The sequence below is a fragment of the Anser anser genome (genome assembly GCF_964211835.1).
Source record: "Anser anser genome assembly, chromosome: 2".
In the NCBI taxonomy this organism is placed as follows: domain Eukaryota; kingdom Metazoa; phylum Chordata; class Aves; order Anseriformes; family Anatidae; genus Anser; species Anser anser.
In genome coordinates this window covers 91,969,211-91,989,812 of record NC_139721.1, presented here as the reverse complement: position 1 = coordinate 91,989,812, position 20,602 = coordinate 91,969,211, and the positions used below count along the sequence as shown (strand labels likewise).

The 20,602-nt window shown below is 51.8% G+C and overlaps 1 protein-coding gene across 6 annotated transcripts; it reads left to right on the top strand.

Moving 5' to 3' along the window:
• The first annotated feature begins 833 nt into the window (after positions 1-833).
• TFAP2A (transcription factor AP-2 alpha) lies at positions 834-20,188 on the top strand. 6 transcript variants are annotated; one of them, XM_083823540.1, is made up of 8 exons: positions 3,706-3,918; positions 7,105-7,131; positions 8,429-8,863; positions 11,773-11,824; positions 12,968-13,199; positions 14,031-14,149; positions 16,383-16,524; positions 18,072-20,188. In XM_083823540.1, exons 1-8 carry the CDS (start codon positions 3,868-3,870, stop codon positions 18,358-18,360), a joined length of 1,347 nt encoding a protein of 448 aa, XP_083679666.1. In that variant the 5' UTR covers positions 3,706-3,867; the 3' UTR covers positions 18,361-20,188. The 6 variants fall into 6 exon arrangements, with proteins under 6 accessions (XP_083679664.1, XP_083679663.1, XP_083679666.1 ...); XM_083823538.1 differs by lacking the exons at positions 3,706-3,918; positions 7,105-7,131 and adding an exon at positions 834-1,378; XM_083823537.1 differs by lacking the exon at positions 7,105-7,131 and having other exon boundaries at positions 2,116-3,918.
• The last annotated feature ends 414 nt before the right edge of the window (positions 20,189-20,602 follow it).

The window sequence follows — 20,602 nt, the reverse complement described above, 5'->3', positions numbered from 1 at the left end:
CCCTGGAAATATACATACGTATACATATATACATACATAAAATGACAGAAAGTAACGTTTTAAGTAATTGTGAGAAGAAAATCGCTGCACCCCCCGGGGCGGCTCGGAGGGGCAGAGCGGCCGGGGAGCAGGCAGGGAAGCCCCAGAGCCGCGCAACTTTCGCGCTTCTCCCGCTGGACGAAGGGCCGCTTTTCCTCGGGAGCTTCCCCGGGCCCGGCGTGGGAGTGGGGGAAGGGGCAGGGCCGGGTAATTAAATTCCGGTGCCCGGCTAATTGCTGTAATTTGAAGCTAACTGTACACCGCGGGCAGGCGCCGGGAGCAGCGGTGCGCAGCGCGCCTCTCACGGCCCATTGAGCGCGCTCCGCGCAGGAGCCCCCGTGATCCCCAGCTCTGTCCTCCCCTCCTTGCACCCAGGCCCCTTCCTCTGCCCCTCCCCGGGGGCTGAGCTCAGCCCAGGACCCCGTTTCCCGGCCAGACGCTGCTGTCCTCCCTCGGTGTCGCCCTGTCTTTTGGCAGGCCTGGGGGTGACACGCAGACGGGACAGGGTGCAGCGTTGTCCTGGCTGCGAGATGCGAACAGCTTTTTCTCTGCGCCTTCAAAGCGCAGATGGATGGCAGTCCCCCCGACACCCCGCTCCTCGGCCTGGGAAATCAAAACTGCCCTAAAGCCGGGCCGCGTTCCCGAGGCATTTCGGCACTCGAAAATAGGGTCAGGGGGTGGGGGGGTGGGGTGGGGGGGAGGAAGGGGGGTGAAGAAAATAGGGGTGGGAGGTTCGGGCACCGGGAGGCCCGAAGCCCCCAGGATGTCCTAGAGGGATCGCAGCATCCCCGGGACCGGCAGGGATGGGGAACGGCGGCGGGAACCCCCCTTTACCCCGTCGTAGGGGGGCTGGGAAGATCATCTGCGTCTCTCTTACTTCCTCCCAGCTCCCCCGGCAACCTGCAGCACCCCCGTTCCCCCCTTGGGCTAGTTCGGAAGCTCCAGCCCCGAGGCGCTTTGTATTTCGGGCTGTTATTGTAGGCCGGTTATTGTTATTATCACTGTCGCAGTTAGGAATTCGCCCCCGAGGGAACCCGCTGCTCCGCCGGGGAGCGGAGGAATAGAAGGACAGGGGGCTTGCCCGTCCCCACCCCGGCCCGGGGCAGCCCTGGGGCTGCGCGGCGGCGGGGGGCAGCGCGCAGGCAGCGCGCAAGTAGCGCGCAGGCGCAGGCAGGGAGCACCTAGCTCTTTATGGCCAGGTGAGAGAATCCCGGCGCAGGTAAGGGGAGGATTTACCCACAGGCGTTGCGGGTAAGTCGCAGTCCATGACCAGAGGGGATCTGGGGATACGCAGTCCGCAGCCAGGATGTCCATCCTTGCCAAAATAGGGGACTGGCAGGTAACGTGAGCCTCCTTTGCTGTTGGATTTTTTGTTGTTGCTGTTGTTGTTGTTTTGGGGTGGTGGTGTTATTTTGGGAGGGGAGATAGGGCTGGAATGGGGAAAGGTGTCGGGCCTTGCAGCCGCTGGCTGCGGGGTAAGAAGAGGGCTAAATTGTGGGGTGCGCCTACCTGTGCCCCCCAGCCCAATCCCACCGCTTGCTACCTGTTGCAGGGGGACAGCCACGCCGTGGGCTCCCCGAGCCCAGTCTGTGCGAAAAAAAAGCCCCCCGCTGTTCCTACCCGGCCGGAGGAGTGCCGGGAGCGGCCCCCGGGGCGAGTTGAAGTCGGGGAGGGTGGCTGGGGGGTGGCAGCGTGGCCCCGGCCCCATGGGGCCGCAGGGACCCCTCCGCCCTACGGGGGAGCCGCCACGCGTGGGGTAACCGGGGCGGTTCTGGGAAATCCCGCAGCCTCCGGAATGTGCGGCCGCGATTTGGGCGGTTAATAAAAACTGAAGGCAAAGGGGGCTGTTAAAGCACTCTTGTTTTTGCTGTGGAAAACGATTTACTTCTTCCCGGACAGTGCAGTGCAAGATGGGAACCCATCTTTTCTGCTCCCAACTTTTCGAGTCTCGTGACTAAGTCTTTCCCTGTGCTTTTCTCTCTCTCTCTCTCTCTCTTTCTCTCTCTCTCTCTTTCTCTCTCTCTCTCTTTCTCTCTCTCTCTCTTTCTCTCTCTCTCTCTTTCTCTCTCTCTCTCTTTCTTTCATGCAGTAAACAAATATATCTCTTAAGTTATTTTCCCAGTTAGTCCCGGCGTTCTTTTATCAGGTCGGCGCGCAGAAGTAATCAAAAGAGGATTTTGTTGTTATTATTATTATTATTATTATTATTAGTTTTCTCCTGAAAGCAACCCTTACACGATTTCACTTACGGTCTATGTGCCTTGAAATTCACTCCCGGCTTCGCCGTGCGCCCCTTCCCTCCTTTTCGCTGAGCCACCCCTTCGGCTTTGGTGGGCCGTGCGGAGCCGTGCCCGCAGCCCCAGGGGGCTGCCCCGGGTGGTCCCGGGTGGGGGGGCTCCGCACTCCTCGGCCCTGCCCCGCCAGGCCGGCGCTAAGGCGCGGCGACCCCCCGGGTTCCCTCCTCCCCCGGCCCGCATTAGCCGGCCTGAATCTGCCAGCTCCATTTGAACCTCAATGGGAGTAAAACCAACAATTTACTCTCCTGCCACTTGCGGACAAAAGAGCTGGTGAGGGGAGAGGGAAAAAAAAATAAAGAGCATCGAGGAGTGGGGGATGAGGGAGGAGGAGGAGGGGAGAGGGGGGGAAAGCGCTGCGTTTTGGAGCTGGGGATGCGCAGAGCAGCGTGTTTCGGCTCCCTCGTGGGCACCTCTATGGGTTCCCCGCGGCCGGAAGGGTTGCTCGTTTCTGCAGGCGGTGAATACGGCCTCAGTGTCGGTGGGTGCCCCCTGGGGGGGTTTCCCCAGGTCTGGAGGTTTGCATGGGGGTCCCCTGCGGGCCCCGCTCCGCAGCGGGTCTGGGGGCCCGGACCCGGCCGAACCGTGCCAGGCCCGAGGCAGCGGTAGCAAGGAGGGGAAAAATGGGGAAATGGAGCAAAGAAAAGAAACCTTTCGGTGGAGGGAGCGAGGCTGGGCATCGCGGGAAACAAACAAACAAAAAAAAAAAAATAAAGGTTGGAAAAGAAACCCTAGAGGAGGGCAGGAGGAGCGCTCAGTTAGCAGTGGATTGGTAGGCAAACGAAGCGCTTCACCTAAGAAACAACCCAAGTTTTATTATGGCCATTGTTCTGTCCCTCTGTCGAAGTGCTTGCAAAAGACATTTTGGCTCCTGATGCGTTCGCGTTAGTGCTCACCCAATGCTGTCTGGGAGGTTATGTTGGTTTTTTTTTGTTTGTTTGTTTGAAGAGCAATAGCCAACAGACCCGAGAGGAAGCAAATAGTTTGCAAAAGACAGAAGAATTTTAAATATCCACCAAAAAATATAATTAAAAAAAAAATCAAAGCCGGAGGGCAGCAGCAGCCTCCACAGACAGCAATCAGCCTGGCCAGAGCGCGGCCCGGTTCTCGTTGCTCTCCTCTTGGGTGTTTTCAACCCGGTGGAAAGAGGAGGAAAAACCCCAAAAAGGAAAGAGAAGGGTGGCTTCTCGGCTAGTCCCAAACTCCAGGCAGGCGGGGGGAGCCGCGCACGGGTGGTCAGGGGCCGCTGCCCCCACGCGTGGCTCGGCAAAGCCCCGTGGCCCGTGGGTCCGTTGTACCTGTGTCCGCCGCTGCAGGTTGTTGTGCTGGAGAGCAATTGGGCTATTGTTGATATGCTAATGAGGCGATTAGGCTGTTGGTAAAGAGCTGGAAAAGGGAAAAGTTTCGACCATTAGAGGGAGATCTCAGAGCGCGCAGAGGAGCTGTGCACAGCCTCCGCCAGCCGCGCTCCACATACCAGAGGCACCACTTTAGTGAAAGGCAGAGAGAAACAAATCCTCTCTCACGCCAATCCATGAAAATGCTTTGGAAACTGACGGATAATATCAAGTATGAGGAATGTGAGGTAAGAGCTTTCCCAGGCCGGGGCACAGAGACCCGGGCCACTCAGCTGCGAGCGGGACCCCGCAGCATCCATCGATCTCTGAATTTCGTTTAGGAAAACTTCTGCTCCTTCGCCAGGCTTCCTCGCGGTCCTGCAGCTGGAGAGGGGCTGGGGTCCTTCCCCAGGAACTTCGGGGCTTGTGGAAACCCAGCTTTGTCGGCAGTGTGTGAGGGAAGACGAGCAGGACGGAGGATACAGCAGCGGTCTTGTCTCTAGGTAGATCCTCTATAGATAAGGCTCTGTAGGATGCTACGCTCATCCGTGTGGATGGATGGATAGACGGACGGATGGCTGGATGAATGAAAGGGCAAGGAGACAAAGGGAAGAGAGAGAATCGCTCTCGCACGCCAGGTGCCCGAGGCACCCCTATAGATCGACTCGGGACCGACATCTAAAATCCTGTATTTCGCTGGAGCCGCGGCTCGCTCGTTGCGAGCCGCGTGCCTTGCGGGGCCAGCTGCGGAGCCGCAATCCGGGGCTGCGGAGCGGCGCCCACCCCCCCCAGCCAGCCTCCGCCCCGCAGGGCCGCGCTCCCCTGGCTCTGGGCAGGGATTTTAGTTCCTCCTGGGAGCGCAGAGCCCATCTAACGGGGGCTGGGAGCCGTTCAGCACAGCCCTGGGTGCGCGCATGTCTGTGTACGGGTGTGCATCCGTCTCTTGAGAAAGAGGCGAGTGGCTTTTGACCTGCCAGAAAGGAGAAGACGAAGAAGAAGAAGAAGAGCCATGCCCGGGATGGTCTGCCTCGTCCCAAACCAACGAATACCATTGTCCCGCGTTTCGCAAAAGTTGCCTGTGCCGTGCACTCGAACCGCGCAATAAAGGACTGCACTGTGCAAATGAATGTATTTCTTTGGTGCTGAGCCGGGCGGGGAGGCAGCCCCAACCTCGGCGGAGCCTCTGCCGACATCTACGCCAGGGGACCGGGGGGGCATGCTCCCGTCCTCCCCCGCCGCGGCTTTTGCGGTGCTGTAGCGTAGGAAAGGGATGGAGGACTCGCCACACTCTTCGGGGATTAAATTATTTGGTGCTCGGGTCCTGGATCGAGTCGTTGGGATGAAGCTGCTCTCCCGGCGTGGGAGCCAAGCGCTTAGATCCACTCGCTGGCGGAAGCCTGATTTCTAGGAATGAGGTGTCAGGGCTATCTTTTAATTATTATTATTATTTTTTTCTTAAGTGCTTCCCCCCGGCTGGACTTGGGGAGCAAGCCGTACCTCTCCCCCTCTTCCCCCACCCAGGACGAGGGGTTTTTAGGCGTGGGATTTTGTCCTCAGCGCCTTTTGTCGGCCCCGCGCTGAGGGGATGTGGCACGCCGGTGCCCCTGGCTGCGGGTTGCCGCTCCTGGGAAGGGGATGCGGGCTGCGAGGGGGTTTGCGGGGGAAGGGGAAAAAAACCAGGGGGGGAGGGAGCTCCTGCCCTGTGGGGGGCAGGTTCTGAGGAAAGAAAAGGACCTGGGGGAGAGGAGCTGGGCGCAGCCCGGCCGTTCCTGTCCGCCGTTGCGGGGCCGGGCAACGGAAAGTGGAGCAGCTCCCGGCCGAGGGAGTAGCTGGGGAGTTGTGCAGCCAGTCCGACGGGTTGCGCCGGAGCCCCGGCTTGTCTGGGCCGGGAGAAGCTCTCGCCGTGCCTCTTTTCCCGTCTCCCTCTCCCCCCCACCCCCCCGCCCTCCTTCCCTTCCTTCCCCGCCCGCTGTCTTTTCCCCCTCTTCTTTCTTTTCCCGGCTCCTCCGAGAGGGGGGCCGAGGGGAGCCCGGTGAATGCTCCCGGGGCTCCCCAGCCCCCTACCCCGGGCTCGCCTCGGCCTCGAAGAGGAGGAGGAGGAGGAGGAAGAGGAGGACGGCGACGGGGAGGCGGAGGAGGGCTGAGACGGAGCAGGGGAGACACCCAAAAAAAAAAAAAAGACCAAAAAACTTTCCCAGCCGCTTTCCGGGACTCACGGAGGCGAGCCGGCTCGGCGGCGCTGGGAGCCCCCCGGCGGGGCGCCGTCGAGGCATGGACGGGGCGGCGGCGGTGGGGGGGGGCGCCCCCCCGGAGCCCACCCCGCGGAAAGGAGGCGGCGGGGGCTCCTCGGAGGGTGACAAGAGCCAAGCAGGGAGCCAGCAGCCGCTCTTCGCCGTGGACTTTGAGGCCGGCTTCGCCCAGCAGCCGCAGCCCGAGGTGCGCCCTCGCCGGCCCGCGGGGGCAGGGGAAGATGGACTGGGAGGAGGGAAGGGAAGGGGAAGGAAGCGAGGGGAAGGGAAGGAAGGGGGGATCCCGCGCCCCCTCCCCTCTCTCTCTCTGCCCGTCCTCCCCCCCTTTTCGCCCCCCCTCACTCCCGCCGCACCCCCTCCCGGCTCCCACCCTCTCCCTCTCTCCGAATCTCTTTCTCTTTCACTTTTGCATGCCTTGCAACCTTTTAAAATGTTGCCCCTTTCCTGTGATTCGTCAGACGCAGCAGCATGTCCCCCCTCTCGCTCTCCCTCTCCCTCTCTCTCCCTTTTTGTCTCTCTCTCTCTCTCTCCCTCTCCCCCATCTCTGATTAGATACACTGATTCTTCATTCAATGGACGTCATTTAGAACAGGCTCTGCCTTGAGTTGCCTTCTCGCTTCACGCTCGATTTCCAGCCATTCTTCCCTTATTAAGTATTCGTGTAATATTAATAGTCATGAATATCTGCTATTAGGAGTCTCCAGGAAGGCAGCAGATCTGTTATTAGGAGCTCAAGTGAACCAGCAGCTAAGTCAAAGGAGGAAAAAAAAGAAAGAGAGGAGGAAAAAAAAAAGGATTAAGAAACAAACACACACGCTAAAAAGCGGGGAAAAAAAAAGAAAAAAAGGGCGAAAAAACAAAACAAAACAAAAATAAAAGCACCCAACTTTGACTCCTCACACCACGCCAGGATAGAGAGAGAGCTCGCCTTTGCAAGAGCCGATGAAGGGCAGCCGAGATCGGTGCAAGTTCTGATGGATTATCGTGGCGCACCCGCGGAGCAGCCCAGGCGCCCCGGTCCCCCCCGCGCTTAGCGCCGGGCTCCGGCCGCGCTCCCTCCGCGCCCGCGCAGGCTCCGCCGGGGGCTGTGCGCGCAGCTCTGGTCATTTTGCTCTGCTTCTTTGTTGCTGTTGTTATTATCGTTATTTTTTTCTGCCCTGCCTCGTAACCCCCGACTCTTCGCAGATGTTAGTGCACAGTTTTTCGGCTATGGTGAGTGGCTTCGCGGCTCTCTCGGAGGGGGATCGGGCGCTGGGTGTTGCTATTGTTGGCGGCGGTGGCGGTGGCAGCCGGGCTTTCGCATCCAGCTTGCCGGAGAGGGCTCTATTTCCTTCCTGCATTTTTATTAAATCGGTGCTTTACCTTCCCTTCTCTTTTTTTTTTCCTCGCTTTTTTTTCTGTGTTTTTCTTTTCTTCGTTTCTTTTTTTTTCTTTTCCCCCTACTGTTTTTATTTTATTTTATTTTATTTTATTTTATTTTATTTTATTTTATTTTATTTTATTTTATTTTATTATTTTTTGGTTTGCGAACGGCAAAAGGCTTTGCTTGGACCCCGCCGCTTAGAGTTCTCCCCCTTGCCACCTGCAAACGGGATATTTCCAGCTTTCCCGTTTCCTTTTTGCGGGCCCGTGGCTCTTTCCCTCCGACCCCCCCTTCCTCCTCCTCCTCCTCCTCCTCTTCTTCCTCCTCCTTCTCCTCCTCCGCGGAGGCCATGCCTTTTTCCCCGGACGTACCTGCGGGCTCTTTTGCCCGGCCTCAGGAGCCTCCAGAGCCGGGGACCCCGCGTCCCACCGCCGACCCCCACTTCCGTCGGGCAAACGGGGGGCTCGGCGCGGCTTTGCCCCCGGGTGGGCTGCGGGGGGGTCCCGCGGCCGTGCCTTCGCCCCGACACGTTTGCCGAAGTTGCAAGGGGAACGGGTGGGTGGTCAGAGCCCATTTCGGCGTCTTCTGGTAACAAGATGGCAGTGGTCTTTGATTTCCCACGTTTTTCTTGGGATGCGTTAGCGGCAATCTTGGCGGCTGACTCCGTCTTAATTTTGTTCAGGGCCGGCGGGAGCGTTTTTTGGGTGGCAGGAGCGTTATTATTATTATTATTTTCCTACGGCCCGCTTAGAAATGATTCTTTTTATTTGCGGCAAATACCTGCTCCCGCAACGTCCGGGCGCGATCGGTCGGGAATCCGTGCTGTGCCGCCGCAACGTTTCGTGAATTGTTGTGAGCAGTCCTGGTATGAGTAGTGCTATCGCCGCTGCCATCGTCGTCGTTATTGTTATTATTTGAGAAGCGAGAGCGCCTCAGGATTTTGTTGGAAGGGCGGTGGGGGGGGGGGCAGAGAAATCCCCAGCTCTGTCTCCGAGCGGGCGGATCGCCTGGCGGGCGAAATTTGGAAGCCGCTTTTGACGAGAAACAGTTTGATTTTATCTTTTGTTTTTCTTTTCTCCCCCCCTCCTTCTCCTCCCCGTGTCCTCCCCCCTCCCCCCACCCCATTTTGACACCCCCACACCCTAGGAGCGCCACGACAGCACCAGCAACGGGACGGCCCGGCTGCCCCAGCTGGGGACCGTGGGTCAGTCCCCCTACACCAGCGCCCCGCCGCTCTCCCACACCCCCAACGCCGACTTCCAGCCTCCCTACTTCCCCCCCCCTTACCAGCCCATCTACCCCCAGTCTCAGGACCCCTACTCCCACGTGAATGACCCCTACAGCCTCAACCCCCTCCACGCCCAGCCGCAGCCCCAGCACCCAGGATGGCCGGGACAGAGGCAGAGCCAGGAGACGGGGCTCCTGCACACGCACCGGGGGCTCCCCCACCAGCTTTCGGGCTTGGACCCCCGCAGGGACTACCGGCGGCACGACGACCTGCTGCACGCCCCGCACGGGCTGGGCTCGGGGCTGGCCGACTTGCCCCTACACTCCATCCCTCACGCCATCGAGGACGTGCCGGTAAGTCCCGCTGTTCGGGCCCTTGCATCCTTCCAGCACCACTCCCTGCATCCCTCTGCCCTCGGGGGGCAGAGGGGAGGGGAAGGGGATCTCTCCCCACTAAGCAAAAAGGGGAGGGGGGCAATGAGACCCCGAGCCCCCCACCCAGAACAATGGGTTCTTGAGTTTCGTCCATGTATGATGCCTCCCTGTTAGTGTGCCCGCTAAAATATAAATAAATCAAATTACTGTCATTGTTAACAATATCTTTCCTTCTCAATGACAATAAGCTGTTACGATTGGAAGAATGTATAATATCACCACAGGGCCGTGCATTTGGGGATTTCTCGCTGCCTTGGGAAAAACATTAGTCTGAAATGCGAGATCTCATTAAATGTCCTCCCAGGGAAACGTAAAGGGAAAGAGGCGAAAGAAGAAGGAAAAAAAAATTAAAAGTGGGTGAAAGTGGTCCGAGAAGGAAAAAAACGTTCCCCGTGATTACAGAATTGGCATACAGGATAATGACATCTAAAGTTGTAAGAGGATATGGGCAGATCCTCTTCTCCAAAGGAATTAATTGACAAATCAGAGGAGAGGTATATTAAAATGCTGCCTTATTCTTTTAGCAGTAGTGCAGAGGGATGACCTCATAAATCATTAGCTATAGGTTATCAAATTCTAGCCAGATCTGCTACACCCTATATTACATTAAATGTTTGGACCCTATCGGGTGGTGCGTTATTTGGGGGATCTAATTTTGTTATCAATAAATACAGATTTAAAAATGATTCCTAATTAAGCATGACATTAGCACGAGGGCTGTTTACAAAGCGAGCTGTACTATTGTTCAGTTAGGAAAGTGGCCTTATGAAATGTGATAGGAATGACTGCTTGTGATCAAAGTTCATCTTTCTGGGTTTCTCCCTGAAAATAGAATTAGAACATGCCAATAAATTTATTAAAGCCCACAGAGCTCGTGCTAAGGGGCTGAAGCTGCTTTACTTTGCAACGAGGAAAGAGGAGGAGGGAATTGTGGTATCTGGATGTGATTTTTGCTGAAATGCCATCCCAAATTACAAGATCAAATATTACAACAATATATTCGCTGACAGTTTAATGAGTACAGTTTCATGTTGCAAGGATAATGTTCAGATGAATATACCTATTTTGGGGGGTCATTTTGAAATCTTTTGTAAATTATATTCGGGGAAAATAGTGAATTTATTACAGCCCTCATCTGGCTAAATTAGCCACAGAAAATTGCTGGTTATGTTTAGCAGTTGTGCAATAAACGCATACGTTTCCCAAAGTGGAGGATTTAGTAAGCAATTCGGATCCGTTAAAAACAGGTCGATTCTTTTAACCTGATATAAAATAACACGGAGGCAATAGTAAGAATAAACTGATTTGTTGACTGCGAGCCCCTGATTGCTGTAGGAATGTGACCTAAAATGTTCTCTTGAATTCCCCCTCACTGTGATTGTGCTTCATAGCAGTGGGCTGGCTTGGGAAGCCTCTTGTGCAGATATTTTAAGTACAAATCATTTTATTTGCCTTTGTAAGATCTATTAATTAATAGCATTGCTATAGTTTGTGAAAACCAAATGCCATCTGGTTTAAATCCTTAAACAAGCCCAGCCATTTTTATTTTCCTCTCTGTAAAACTGAATCAGCAGGATGCATGAAGGAAGGCATAAAAATAAGAGAATGTATCTTTTGAGAACGTTTATCTAGTTATGAAACAACAAAAAAATCCTTTGCAGAAATTTGGGTCGTGGAAAGTGTGATTTTTTGAAATTTTCTGTTGCTGCAACAGTTAACCTTTAATAAAAGGGACCGCTAAATATTTAAGAAAATCAAGTAGATGGTTAAAAATTATTTAATCATAAATATCTCTGTGGGATTTTAAACTTAACAGTCCTCCCTGTATGGAATATGTGTAGAAATAACACAAATAAAAGTATTATGCCACACTACATTTACTTTATGGGTTTAGGGTGCATGCATAAAGGGATCATATTTCCCCATATAGTTAAAACACAAGAACTGCAGCAGTAGTCATTTCTGAACATTTCTCAATTTAATTATACTTAAATCCAGAAGCACTTTAGGCAAGTTACAAATGAGAGCATTGAGTATAATAAAACCTGTAATAAAGCAACTTAGTACCATCCACCCGGAATCATTGAGATCAGGCACAATTAACAGGAGCATAAATCCAAGACAGAATGGAAAATGTTAGAATCAGTATTATTGTTGGACAAAGACTAGAGAAGGAGTAATAGTTTTTTAAATGGTAATGCCTGTGTTTTGTAACGATTGCGAAATCTTCTATCTCAGCACCACTGGTGTTAATTTGTAAACACAGCCAGACATTATATCGCCTGTCAGTTTTTTTGAATTAGAAAACATGATTTCATTTGACTTTCTAATCACGTTGCGGCGCGGGCGCGCAAAACCCCATCTGCAGCCTCCAGTGCGCAAAAGTGCGAGCGGACAATAGTGGGGACCCCGGGGGTGCAGGGGCTCGGCCCGGCCTGGCTCGGCTCGGATCGCCCCGTCGGTGCGGTGCGGGCGCTTCTTTGTGCTCCCCTGCGGCGGGGAGAGGCCGGGCCGGGGAGGCAGAAAGGGAGGCTGGAGGCCGTCCGGGCGTCGGGCTAGGCAGGGCGAGTCCCGAGGGTGTGGGGTGGATCTTTGTTCTTTTTTTGTTGTTGTTATCATTATTAATTTTTCTCGTTTTTCGTGGAGAAGAGTGGGGAGGGAGGCAGGGTTCCTCCGTGCGAAGGAAGCGCCCCCGAACCCCGTCTCCTCCCCGACCCCCCGTTATCGCTTTCCCTCTGCCCGGTGCCCTTCGGGGCTCTCCTCCCATGCCCCGCTGCCTTTCGCCAGCGCCGCGCACTGACAGCCCGCCTCTCTCCCTTTCGTTGCAGCACGTAGAAGACCCCGGTATTAACATCCCGGATCAAACTGTAATTAAGAAAGGTGAGCCGCTTCCTCGCGCGTGGTGGCAGAGCCTGGGCGCCGCTGGCCGGGGGCTCGGAGGCAGAGCAGGGCAGCCGGGCTCAGCCCTGCCCTGGAAATGTCCAACAAAGCCGAGCCGGTGCTCTGGTGCCTCGGCAAGCGGCTCCCTTCCCAGCTCTGCGCAGAGCATCGATGTTTAATGGTTGTTGGCAAACTGGGCTCTGGAGAACAATCTCTTCCTTCCCCTTCGTGTTTTCGTGGTTAAAGTGCAACGGACACTAGCTGGGCTGCTGGAGAGCAAGGGGCTAGATGCTGGGAACTCAGTTGTGCTTAGCTTTGTGCTCTTTGCTTCGCTTGAGATTGAAATTGCTGGGAAGCTGGGATTGCTGGGAGGCTGAAACTGCTGGGAGGCCGGTTCCGGAGCGGTGTGTGCGGGGCACTGTCGGCGTGTCTCCGCTCGGACGTGCGCTCCCACCGCGCTCCGGATGAGCAGAGGGACGGGAAGGCGGCACAGGTCGCTCTGCTCTCGGTGTGAAGGTGCAAAGCCACCCGGGGGTGCTGTGCCAAGCAAGGTGCCGGCTCACGCCACACTCCCCCCGAGCTCAGCCGCCGCGCTTAAAGTTTCGTCCCCTTCCCCTGCCCACGAAGCCTTTGTCACGTCAAATTAGACGTGCAAGGGATAAATCTTAAGAGATGCTCTTTCCGAGCTGACATGATAATTGGCTCTTTTATTAGTAATCTCAAGAGTTCGTTTAACTCCTGGCGTATCTATTAGCCCTCCCAGAGCTATTAATGTCACAAGCCATCTATCCAAAACGGTGGGGGCCCCTTCGGGCCGGGGCTGGGGGGCACGGGCGAGGACGGAGCCTAAAGGCTCCCGCTGGGCCCCGGGAGAGGGAAAAGGGGCCCGGGTGGCCGCGGCCCCCCGGGAATCGCCTCCCTCGGCGTCCAGCGCTGGACTCCCCGTTTTTTTTCCCTCGCTTGATGGCGTTGTTCTGGTGGAGGGCAGCCGCTCCGCTCTCCCCCTGCGGACGAAGGGGTGCCTGCCCTCGCCTCACCCCCCCAGTCCCCACCCCCTAGTCCGGCGGCCGCCTCTCCTCCTCCTCCTGCCCTATCTCCCCGCCCGCTCCTCACCCTCACCGCCCTGCTCCTCCCTCCCTGCAGGCCCCGTGTCCCTCTCCAAGTCTAACAACAACGCCGTCTCCTCCATCCCCATCAACAAGGACGCGCTCTTCGGCGGGGTGGTCAACCCCAACGAGGTCTTCTGCTCGGTGCCGGGCCGCCTCTCGCTGCTCAGCTCCACCTCCAAGTACAAGGTCACGGTGGCGGAAGTGCAGCGACGCCTCTCGCCGCCCGAGTGCCTCAACGCCTCCCTGCTGGGCGGAGTGCTGCGGAGGTGAGGGGCGGCGGACTCCGTGTGTGTGTGTGTGTGTGTGTGTGTGTGTGTGTGTGTGAGGCGGGGGGACGCGCCCCGCGCCGCACTCACAGGCGGCCCAGCTGCTCGCCGACCGTTACCGCCCTAACGGGCGCCCGCGAGCTGAGAAGGGGGGGGAAGGTGGTGGTGGGGGGGGGGGCTCAGCGAGCACCCCCCCCTGCCGCTAGGGGTCGGGGCAGAGCCGGCAGAAGGGGGGGGGGGCGCTCTAGCCATGACAACGCGGCCTGGCGTGGGTGACCTTCCGTCATGTCATGTAGCCCAATAGCAGTGGCACCCCCAAACCCCTGGGCAGTGGAGACCGCCCCCCCGACGAAACGTAGTCCAGACAATTAAAGAGTGTTTGGGCAGGGAATAAGATCCAGGGGATAAAACACAGGCGATAAACTCCTGGGTTAATTGACCAAAGTGGTCTGTCTCCTGTCCCCATCTCTGTTGGGAAGCTCATCTGTGGGGAGATGAACCCCTGTGCGTTCATCTCCCTGTTCATGTGTGGTGGTGTGGGCTCCTGACCTTCCCAGTTAGCGAAATATGTAATGGCCCTCGTCAGAGAGCAGGCAGCCCCTTTAGGGACATGGCGGGTGAGGGTGCGAAGAGGGTTGTCACCTCACTGTGCAGCTCCCATCCATGCATTAGGCTCAGCTTTCAGCCCTTTCTCCCCAAAAACCTCCCCTCAACATCCCTTCAAATAGCAACCCCCCCCCCCCACAAACCTCAACGCCCCTTCTGTAGGAGCATGGTGTCCTGGTGCAAATCCCGGCCCTCTCTTCTAACCATCCTTCTGTTGTGGTGCAGGGCAAAGTCCAAAAATGGAGGGCGATCTCTCAGAGAGAAACTGGACAAAATAGGGCTAAACCTGCCGGCCGGGAGACGCAAAGCTGCTAACGTCACCTTGCTCACTTCGCTGGTGGAGGGTAAGTGACTCCACGGGCTGTGAGAGTTGGTGGGGTAAACCTTGCCCATTGGTTTTCCCCAGCAGGACAAGGCTTAAGTTTTTTTTTTTTTTCCTGAGTCAGTGCTGAGGCATTGTTGTGTTTGGTCAGATAAAAATGTACATCTCTGCCTTTTGTTTTAATCTGAAACGGGCTTGCATGAGTCCTGCAGACTCAGCAGCATGTCCCACCGTTGGTTAATTTGCTTTGGACTAGATCTTTTCAGGGTCCTGTCCCACTCCCGTAGTCAGGCCAGTAATCCCTCCCCAGTGTAAACTGGTTTTGTTGGCGGCAGCAAGTGGGGGCTGAGGGCTTGGTCCCGGCAGTGCTGGATTGGAAGTTACAGGGAGCAGAGTCGCTGCCGTCCTTCTTCCACCAGTGGACAACTAGGCGATCTTAAATGTCAAAAGCTGCAGCCACATTAGGATTTGCCTCCCTCATGTCCCCAGCAACATAACAGTAAATCATTTGAGTTTTCTGACATCTGCATTTGAGAAATGCGTGACCATTACTTCCTGAATTAATTTGGGAATCCTTGACCTAAGCTATGAATTAATGGTGTCCTGAAAGCCTCAAAGTTGCACTCCCCCACTTCCCTTTTGGTTCTCATTTTCAGAACATATGTTCCCTTCATTATATCAGTCTCCTCTACTTTGCTCTGGCCAGAAAACTTGCAGCTTACTTTTAACACCTTCGGATGCCCTATGCTTTCAGAACTCAGAGGTGGGAAGCTCAAGACTTTGCAATCATTTAGTTTTGAAACAGTTGCTTTTCCACCCTGGCTGGCACAAAGTAAACCCACGACCAGAAAATAACGTCCTCCTCCTTTCTCCTTACTTGTGGGTTTCGCAACGTTTTGGACCGCTTCAGCCTGCAGAGTGCTTTTAACCTCAGCCCGGGCTGTGCAGGTTAGCTTAAGTTTGGTTGTGTAGGAGGGAATTTGTAGCTTTGTTTTGTTGTCACTTTGCGTTCTGCTAGAGATGTTTCATGTTCAAAGAGATGGGGAAAGAAGTGCTGTGCCATGTCAGACTTCAATTTTTTTTAAAAAGCATTCAGATTAGTAGCTGCAGTATATTTATACTGCGTGAAAATTACTGTGTCTTCGTGTTTTTGAAAAGGCTTTGCAATTGCATCAACACACCATAGTAAAAAAAATCATGAGGGGAGAACTTGTAAAAAGTCTAGATTTGGTAGACGCTTAACATTATTCACAAATAATGAATATGGAAGACGTTTTATGGTAATCTATTGTTCTGCTTGGCTTTGGCATACAATGGCTCTAAAAGAATGATTATTTGTTTTTAATAAAAATAAAAAGCAAAACAGAGGCCTGATCTCCAGTTAGCTTAGCGGTGGTGGCTAATTTTGGGGGGATGATAGTATAAACATTGCTTGGGTTTTGAGTCCTGTAGCAATGAGGCAGTTTCTAGAGTACTGTTATTGTTTATGATCTGCTCCATTTTATGGAAACAAGCTCACTGGACTGAGGCTTTGAAGCTCTAATTGGCGCATGCGTTCTTCCGGAGCTAGAGCTAATGGCAGGAAGCCCTGCAGTAAAAACCAACTGGTTCAGGAAATTAAAACCAAAGATTTGAAAATCAACAAAACAGACAGACTCGGTGGAATGACCCTAAAATTCTCATGGTTAATCGTTTTGGGGGTGAACGTATAATTATATGCGATCAAGTTAAATTTTAAACACTTAGCTGTTTAATGCATTTTATTTGAAAGAGCTCTAGGAGTAATTATGATCAATATTAATCACTGATGCATTGCAAAAGAATACAGAGACATGGCTGAGGCAAACAAATATTTCTGGAGTAAATAGCTTTGAATGAAATATGTATGAATGGCTGTTGTATACATGTGTATGTGTAAATGTAAGTGCACATTCTAGGTGCATGGAGCCGGTCTGTATAAAATCTGTTAGTCAATGGAAACTTAAAAAAAAAAAAAAATCGAGTGTGAGATTTCACTTGTAATGGCCGTCATGAAAATACACATTTGCATTGCCCTAAACTGAAGCAAAGACAACTCTTACACGGAAAGATGTGATTAGTATTTCTTACCGTACCTTTTTGTAAAGAAACAAGTCCAAGTCTTTTAGAAGAAGAACCCGAGTAGAAGGTAGTGCTTTCTTTCCTAATGGATTTTTGCCTCTGTGCCATGTGTACTGATGAGCTGTGTGTTTTCCTCCCGCATCTCTCCTTTGCAGGAGAAGCAGTGCATCTAGCTAGAGATTTTGGGTATGTTTGTGAGACAGAATTTCCTGCCAAAGCAGTAGCTGAATTTCTCAACCGACAACATTCCGATCCAAACGAGCAAGTCACAAGAAAAAACATGCTTCTAGCTACAAAGTAAGACATTTACCTTTCTGGCATGTTGCTTAGTTGTGAGGGGAGGGCGAGAGACCGGGTTTGGGGCCTTTGTGTGCAAGTGTTTGCCACGCAGTCAGTGGCTAATGGTTTTGCAAATTGTGAGGGGGTGTATGTGCCCTCACGCTCTAGGAGTGCTGCATAACCCAGCTTGGTCTCCATCAAGTTGGTTTGTGAGGATTGCCTTGAAAGTGAGTTGTGAAAATTGTGGGTGGATGTTTAGTTATAGAAAAGGCAATAACTATTCAAAGAAAAACATTTTCCAGGTCTTTTCAGTTAGCTTATCACTTTAGGTGGAAGGGGAAGGTTTCCCATTGACAGTAAAATAAAACTGGCGCATTAAACTGATTTCAGTTCATTAAAATCTGCAATGGTTCTTTCTTCCCTAAGAGCTCTGTTACTTAGTGAATATAGGGATATTAAAAATATATTTTAAATGCCAATCTGTATGCAGTCAAAATGCTAGTGGAGTTTATCATTGGTGGGGCTGACTAGACTTCCAGGTGGCGTGTGAAGAAAATGATTGTTTTGATATGTTTGCTGGAAATTAAAAGGGCTGTTTAGTAGCCCTTAATTACCAATGGAGGTGTCACCAAAGGGCACAGTGCCAGAGGGCGCAGGCAGAAGATGGGAGCCAGTTTATGGCTGGAAGACATTAACGTGGGTTTTAGAACACAGACTATTTCAACACGCCTCTAAGCTCTTGCTGTAAGGTGTGTTATTTCCCCAGCCGTTTGTGTAGCGAGCGGGTGATACAGCCTCATTTCTGCACCGTGCCCTCGTATCCTCCCTTCCTGCCTCCCTGGAAGGAAATTTCCAGACCCCAGTTAGCGTCAGCCTTCCCCTCTGTGGGAAGGTGCCTTTGGATTTCGAGATATAGATGTACATATATAAGTGCTTCAGAATACCCTAATTTAAAGCCTCCGTTCCCCTCTCTGCCCTCACTCTTTCTTCCTGACGCGTGGGCGTGTTTTAGACTCGTGCAGGAGGAGGCCCAAGGCTCTCTCCAGTTCCAAAACACAAATAAATCCCTGAAAACCTTTCTTTGGATATTGCTCCCCATCTCTTCCATTCCCCTTCACTGGAGAACTTTAAACCATGTTACAGTTCTGTTCCAAAACCCAGCTGGAAAGGGATGTGTGTTTGCAGGAAGGGGTGCGATGTGGGGATTGCTGGGGTGGGCAAAAGATGCTCACATATGCGTGCTGCCTGTTGTTTGCCTGTGCATTGGCTGGGGCGTGAGGCGTGTGCGCAATTGTGCGTGTATGTGAGGTGAGGGGAAGAGGTTTGTGCGTGCCTGCCAAGAGTGAGAATCGGGGGAAAGGTTGTGCAGAAGGAGGGGTGGAGAACGTGTGTGCATGTGTGCACTCGGGGGCAGCAGCCCCCTTGATCCAGAGCCTTGTGTAATCTAGCAGGGAGTGCACATGGACTTTGCTGCTGACAGCGATGGTTCATTTCCCTCCCTCTCTCTTCCCCTCCCTCCTGCCCTCCCTCCCTCTCTCTGTCTCTCTGCTCCATTTGTGCTACAGACAGATCTGTAAAGAGTTCACCGACCTGCTGGCTCAGGACCGATCTCCCCTGGGGAACTCGCGGCCCAACCCCATTTTGGAGCCGGGGATCCAGAGCTGCCTGACCCACTTCAACCTCATCTCGCATGGCTTCGGCAGCCCGGCGGTGTGCGCTGCCGTCACCGCCCTGCAGAACTATCTCACCGAGGCGCTCAAGGCCATGGACAAAATGTACCTCAGCAACAATCCCAACAGCCACACAGACAACAACACCAAAAGCGGCGACAAAGAGGAGAAGCACCGAAAGTGAGGATCCCCCTCACACTGCTCTCCCTTCCCCCCTTACAGCCAGCCCATCAGTCCATTCATCTCCCTCCTCCCTCTTCCCTGCACCCAGCACCCCAGGCTACAGCAACAGAATGAGTGTCCTTCTGCCAACCCTGTTCTCTGACTCTGCAGGACTGCTCTGCCCTCTCCCCGCACCCTTTCCCAGCATCCACATTTCCATTTTTTCCCTTTTCGTCGCTCGCCCCTCCTCTCCCCTGCTGCTACCATCGTTTTACTACCCCAGTTTGGAGCGTAAGAGAACAGAGCAGGGGGACGGAGCCAGCAAAGAGAAAAAGTTCTGTCTTGAGTTTGTGAACTTTTTTTTTTTAATAAAACAAAAGGAGGAAAACAAAAACAAAACAAAAAAGGACCTTTTTTTTTCTAAAAATATATTAAAAATAATTAAAAAAATAAATAATACTTAAAAAAAAAAATTCTATGAGCTTCACCGGACTGAATCATCACCTTCCCTTACATAAACTTCAGTTAAGATTGTAGCCATATTAAGAAAAAATCAAAAAAAGCAGCAAGCAGCAACGGCAAACAAACAAACAAAAGACAAAAAGGACTGATGACATTTTATCAGTATTGTGAATAAACTTGAACACAAAACACAAGCAGTTCCATGTCATATCTTCAGTTATAGAACTTTTTCCTGTCAAAGGTAAAGCGACCAACTTGAACTTTCTATTGCAACACGATTCACGGTTATTATATAAGGGAATCAGTGTTCATGTATGTATATATTTATTTATGTGTAATTTAATGGGAATTGTAAATATGGTGAGTCTGTTTTAAGCCTTTTTTTATTTATCTGGTGATCTCGTTTACCTCTTGTTTAGTGGGTTTTAAATCTTCCCCTCTTAGTTCATCATGTGGTTCATGGTACTTATTTAGATATCAGAGGTTTTTTGGGGGTTTTTCTCTGGGATACATCATTTTTAGCCCTGTTGTAGCATGTTAAAGGCGACAATGAAGCAGCTGAACAAATAAAAAAACATGAATTTTTATATATAATTAGTATGACATTTAGTTTCTCATTGCAGAAAAAATTAAGTGATGTTGGACCCTGGCAAGATTTTTAAACATGTTAGTGGTTTTACAACATTTATGTGTTGTGGGAAATGAAAGAAGTTATTTTTATCCACTGTCCCTTTCCCGAAAGCACCATCAGAGCAATAAATTAATATTGTCTTTTAAAACAAGATTTAGCTTTTCTTTCCTTTTTTTTTCCTTCCTCCCTTTTGTTTTTCTTTCTCTCCTTTTTTTTTCTTTTTTTTTTCTTCCTAAGAACTTAAAACATTTGGGACCACCTGGTATCCTGTAACTCCACTGGCCATATTGGAAGCAGTTATAGTTGTATTGTATTGAGTTGTGCCGGCAGTAGTTTCCATGCCTGTCAATGTATCATAGTCCTTTGTTGCCCAGATAAATAAATATTTGATACGCTTTATGTCGATTTTTTTATTCAGTGGCTGTCTTTACCCAGGCGTATTTTTGTTCTTGGCAGTATTTTTTATTCAGTATGGTTACAGTAATTGAGTTTAACTCTCCCTTGACAATTGCTCCTTGCAATAAGCAGCTGAACCCATTGTTTCCCTCAAGTATAATAAAAACTTACTTTCAACTTGGAGTTCAGAGCAGGGTATCATTTAGATATTCCACTGAGTCTGTGTTCAGACAAATGACACAATAAAGCACAATGTATTCTTTTGGATAAAAAATTGTCTGTACTACTAACAAAATGACACACTATCTTTTCTTTAACCAAAACATAATTTTATTTAAAAAATAAAGTTTTATTTTATTTATGTTGACCTCTAGGTTTTTATTTATGTTTCTATATAGCATACAGAATTATAAGCCTATAAGATTTTGTACATGTAGTTGTCCTAAAGGAGAGCGGAGATATACAAAAATCTATCTCAAGAAGGACATTTTAAAAAGAATCATTGCTAAGCAAATACTGGAAGTTAGGTGCTCTGAGGAAAAGAAAACAAAAACCAAAAAACTGGTGAATCAGAACTGAGTGCTCCCTCCCCCTCAAGAAAATGAAAAGCTCCATAGTCGATGCCAACAACATCATCTCATGGTTGTGAACTTTACTGAAATCTTGCAGGAGACAGATTATTTCTGATTGATGGTTCATGTTTTAGTGGAAGGCTCAGATTGACATTTTGAGATGTCTGTGTTAGGTTGTAAGGAACTGCAGTTTTTATCTTAAG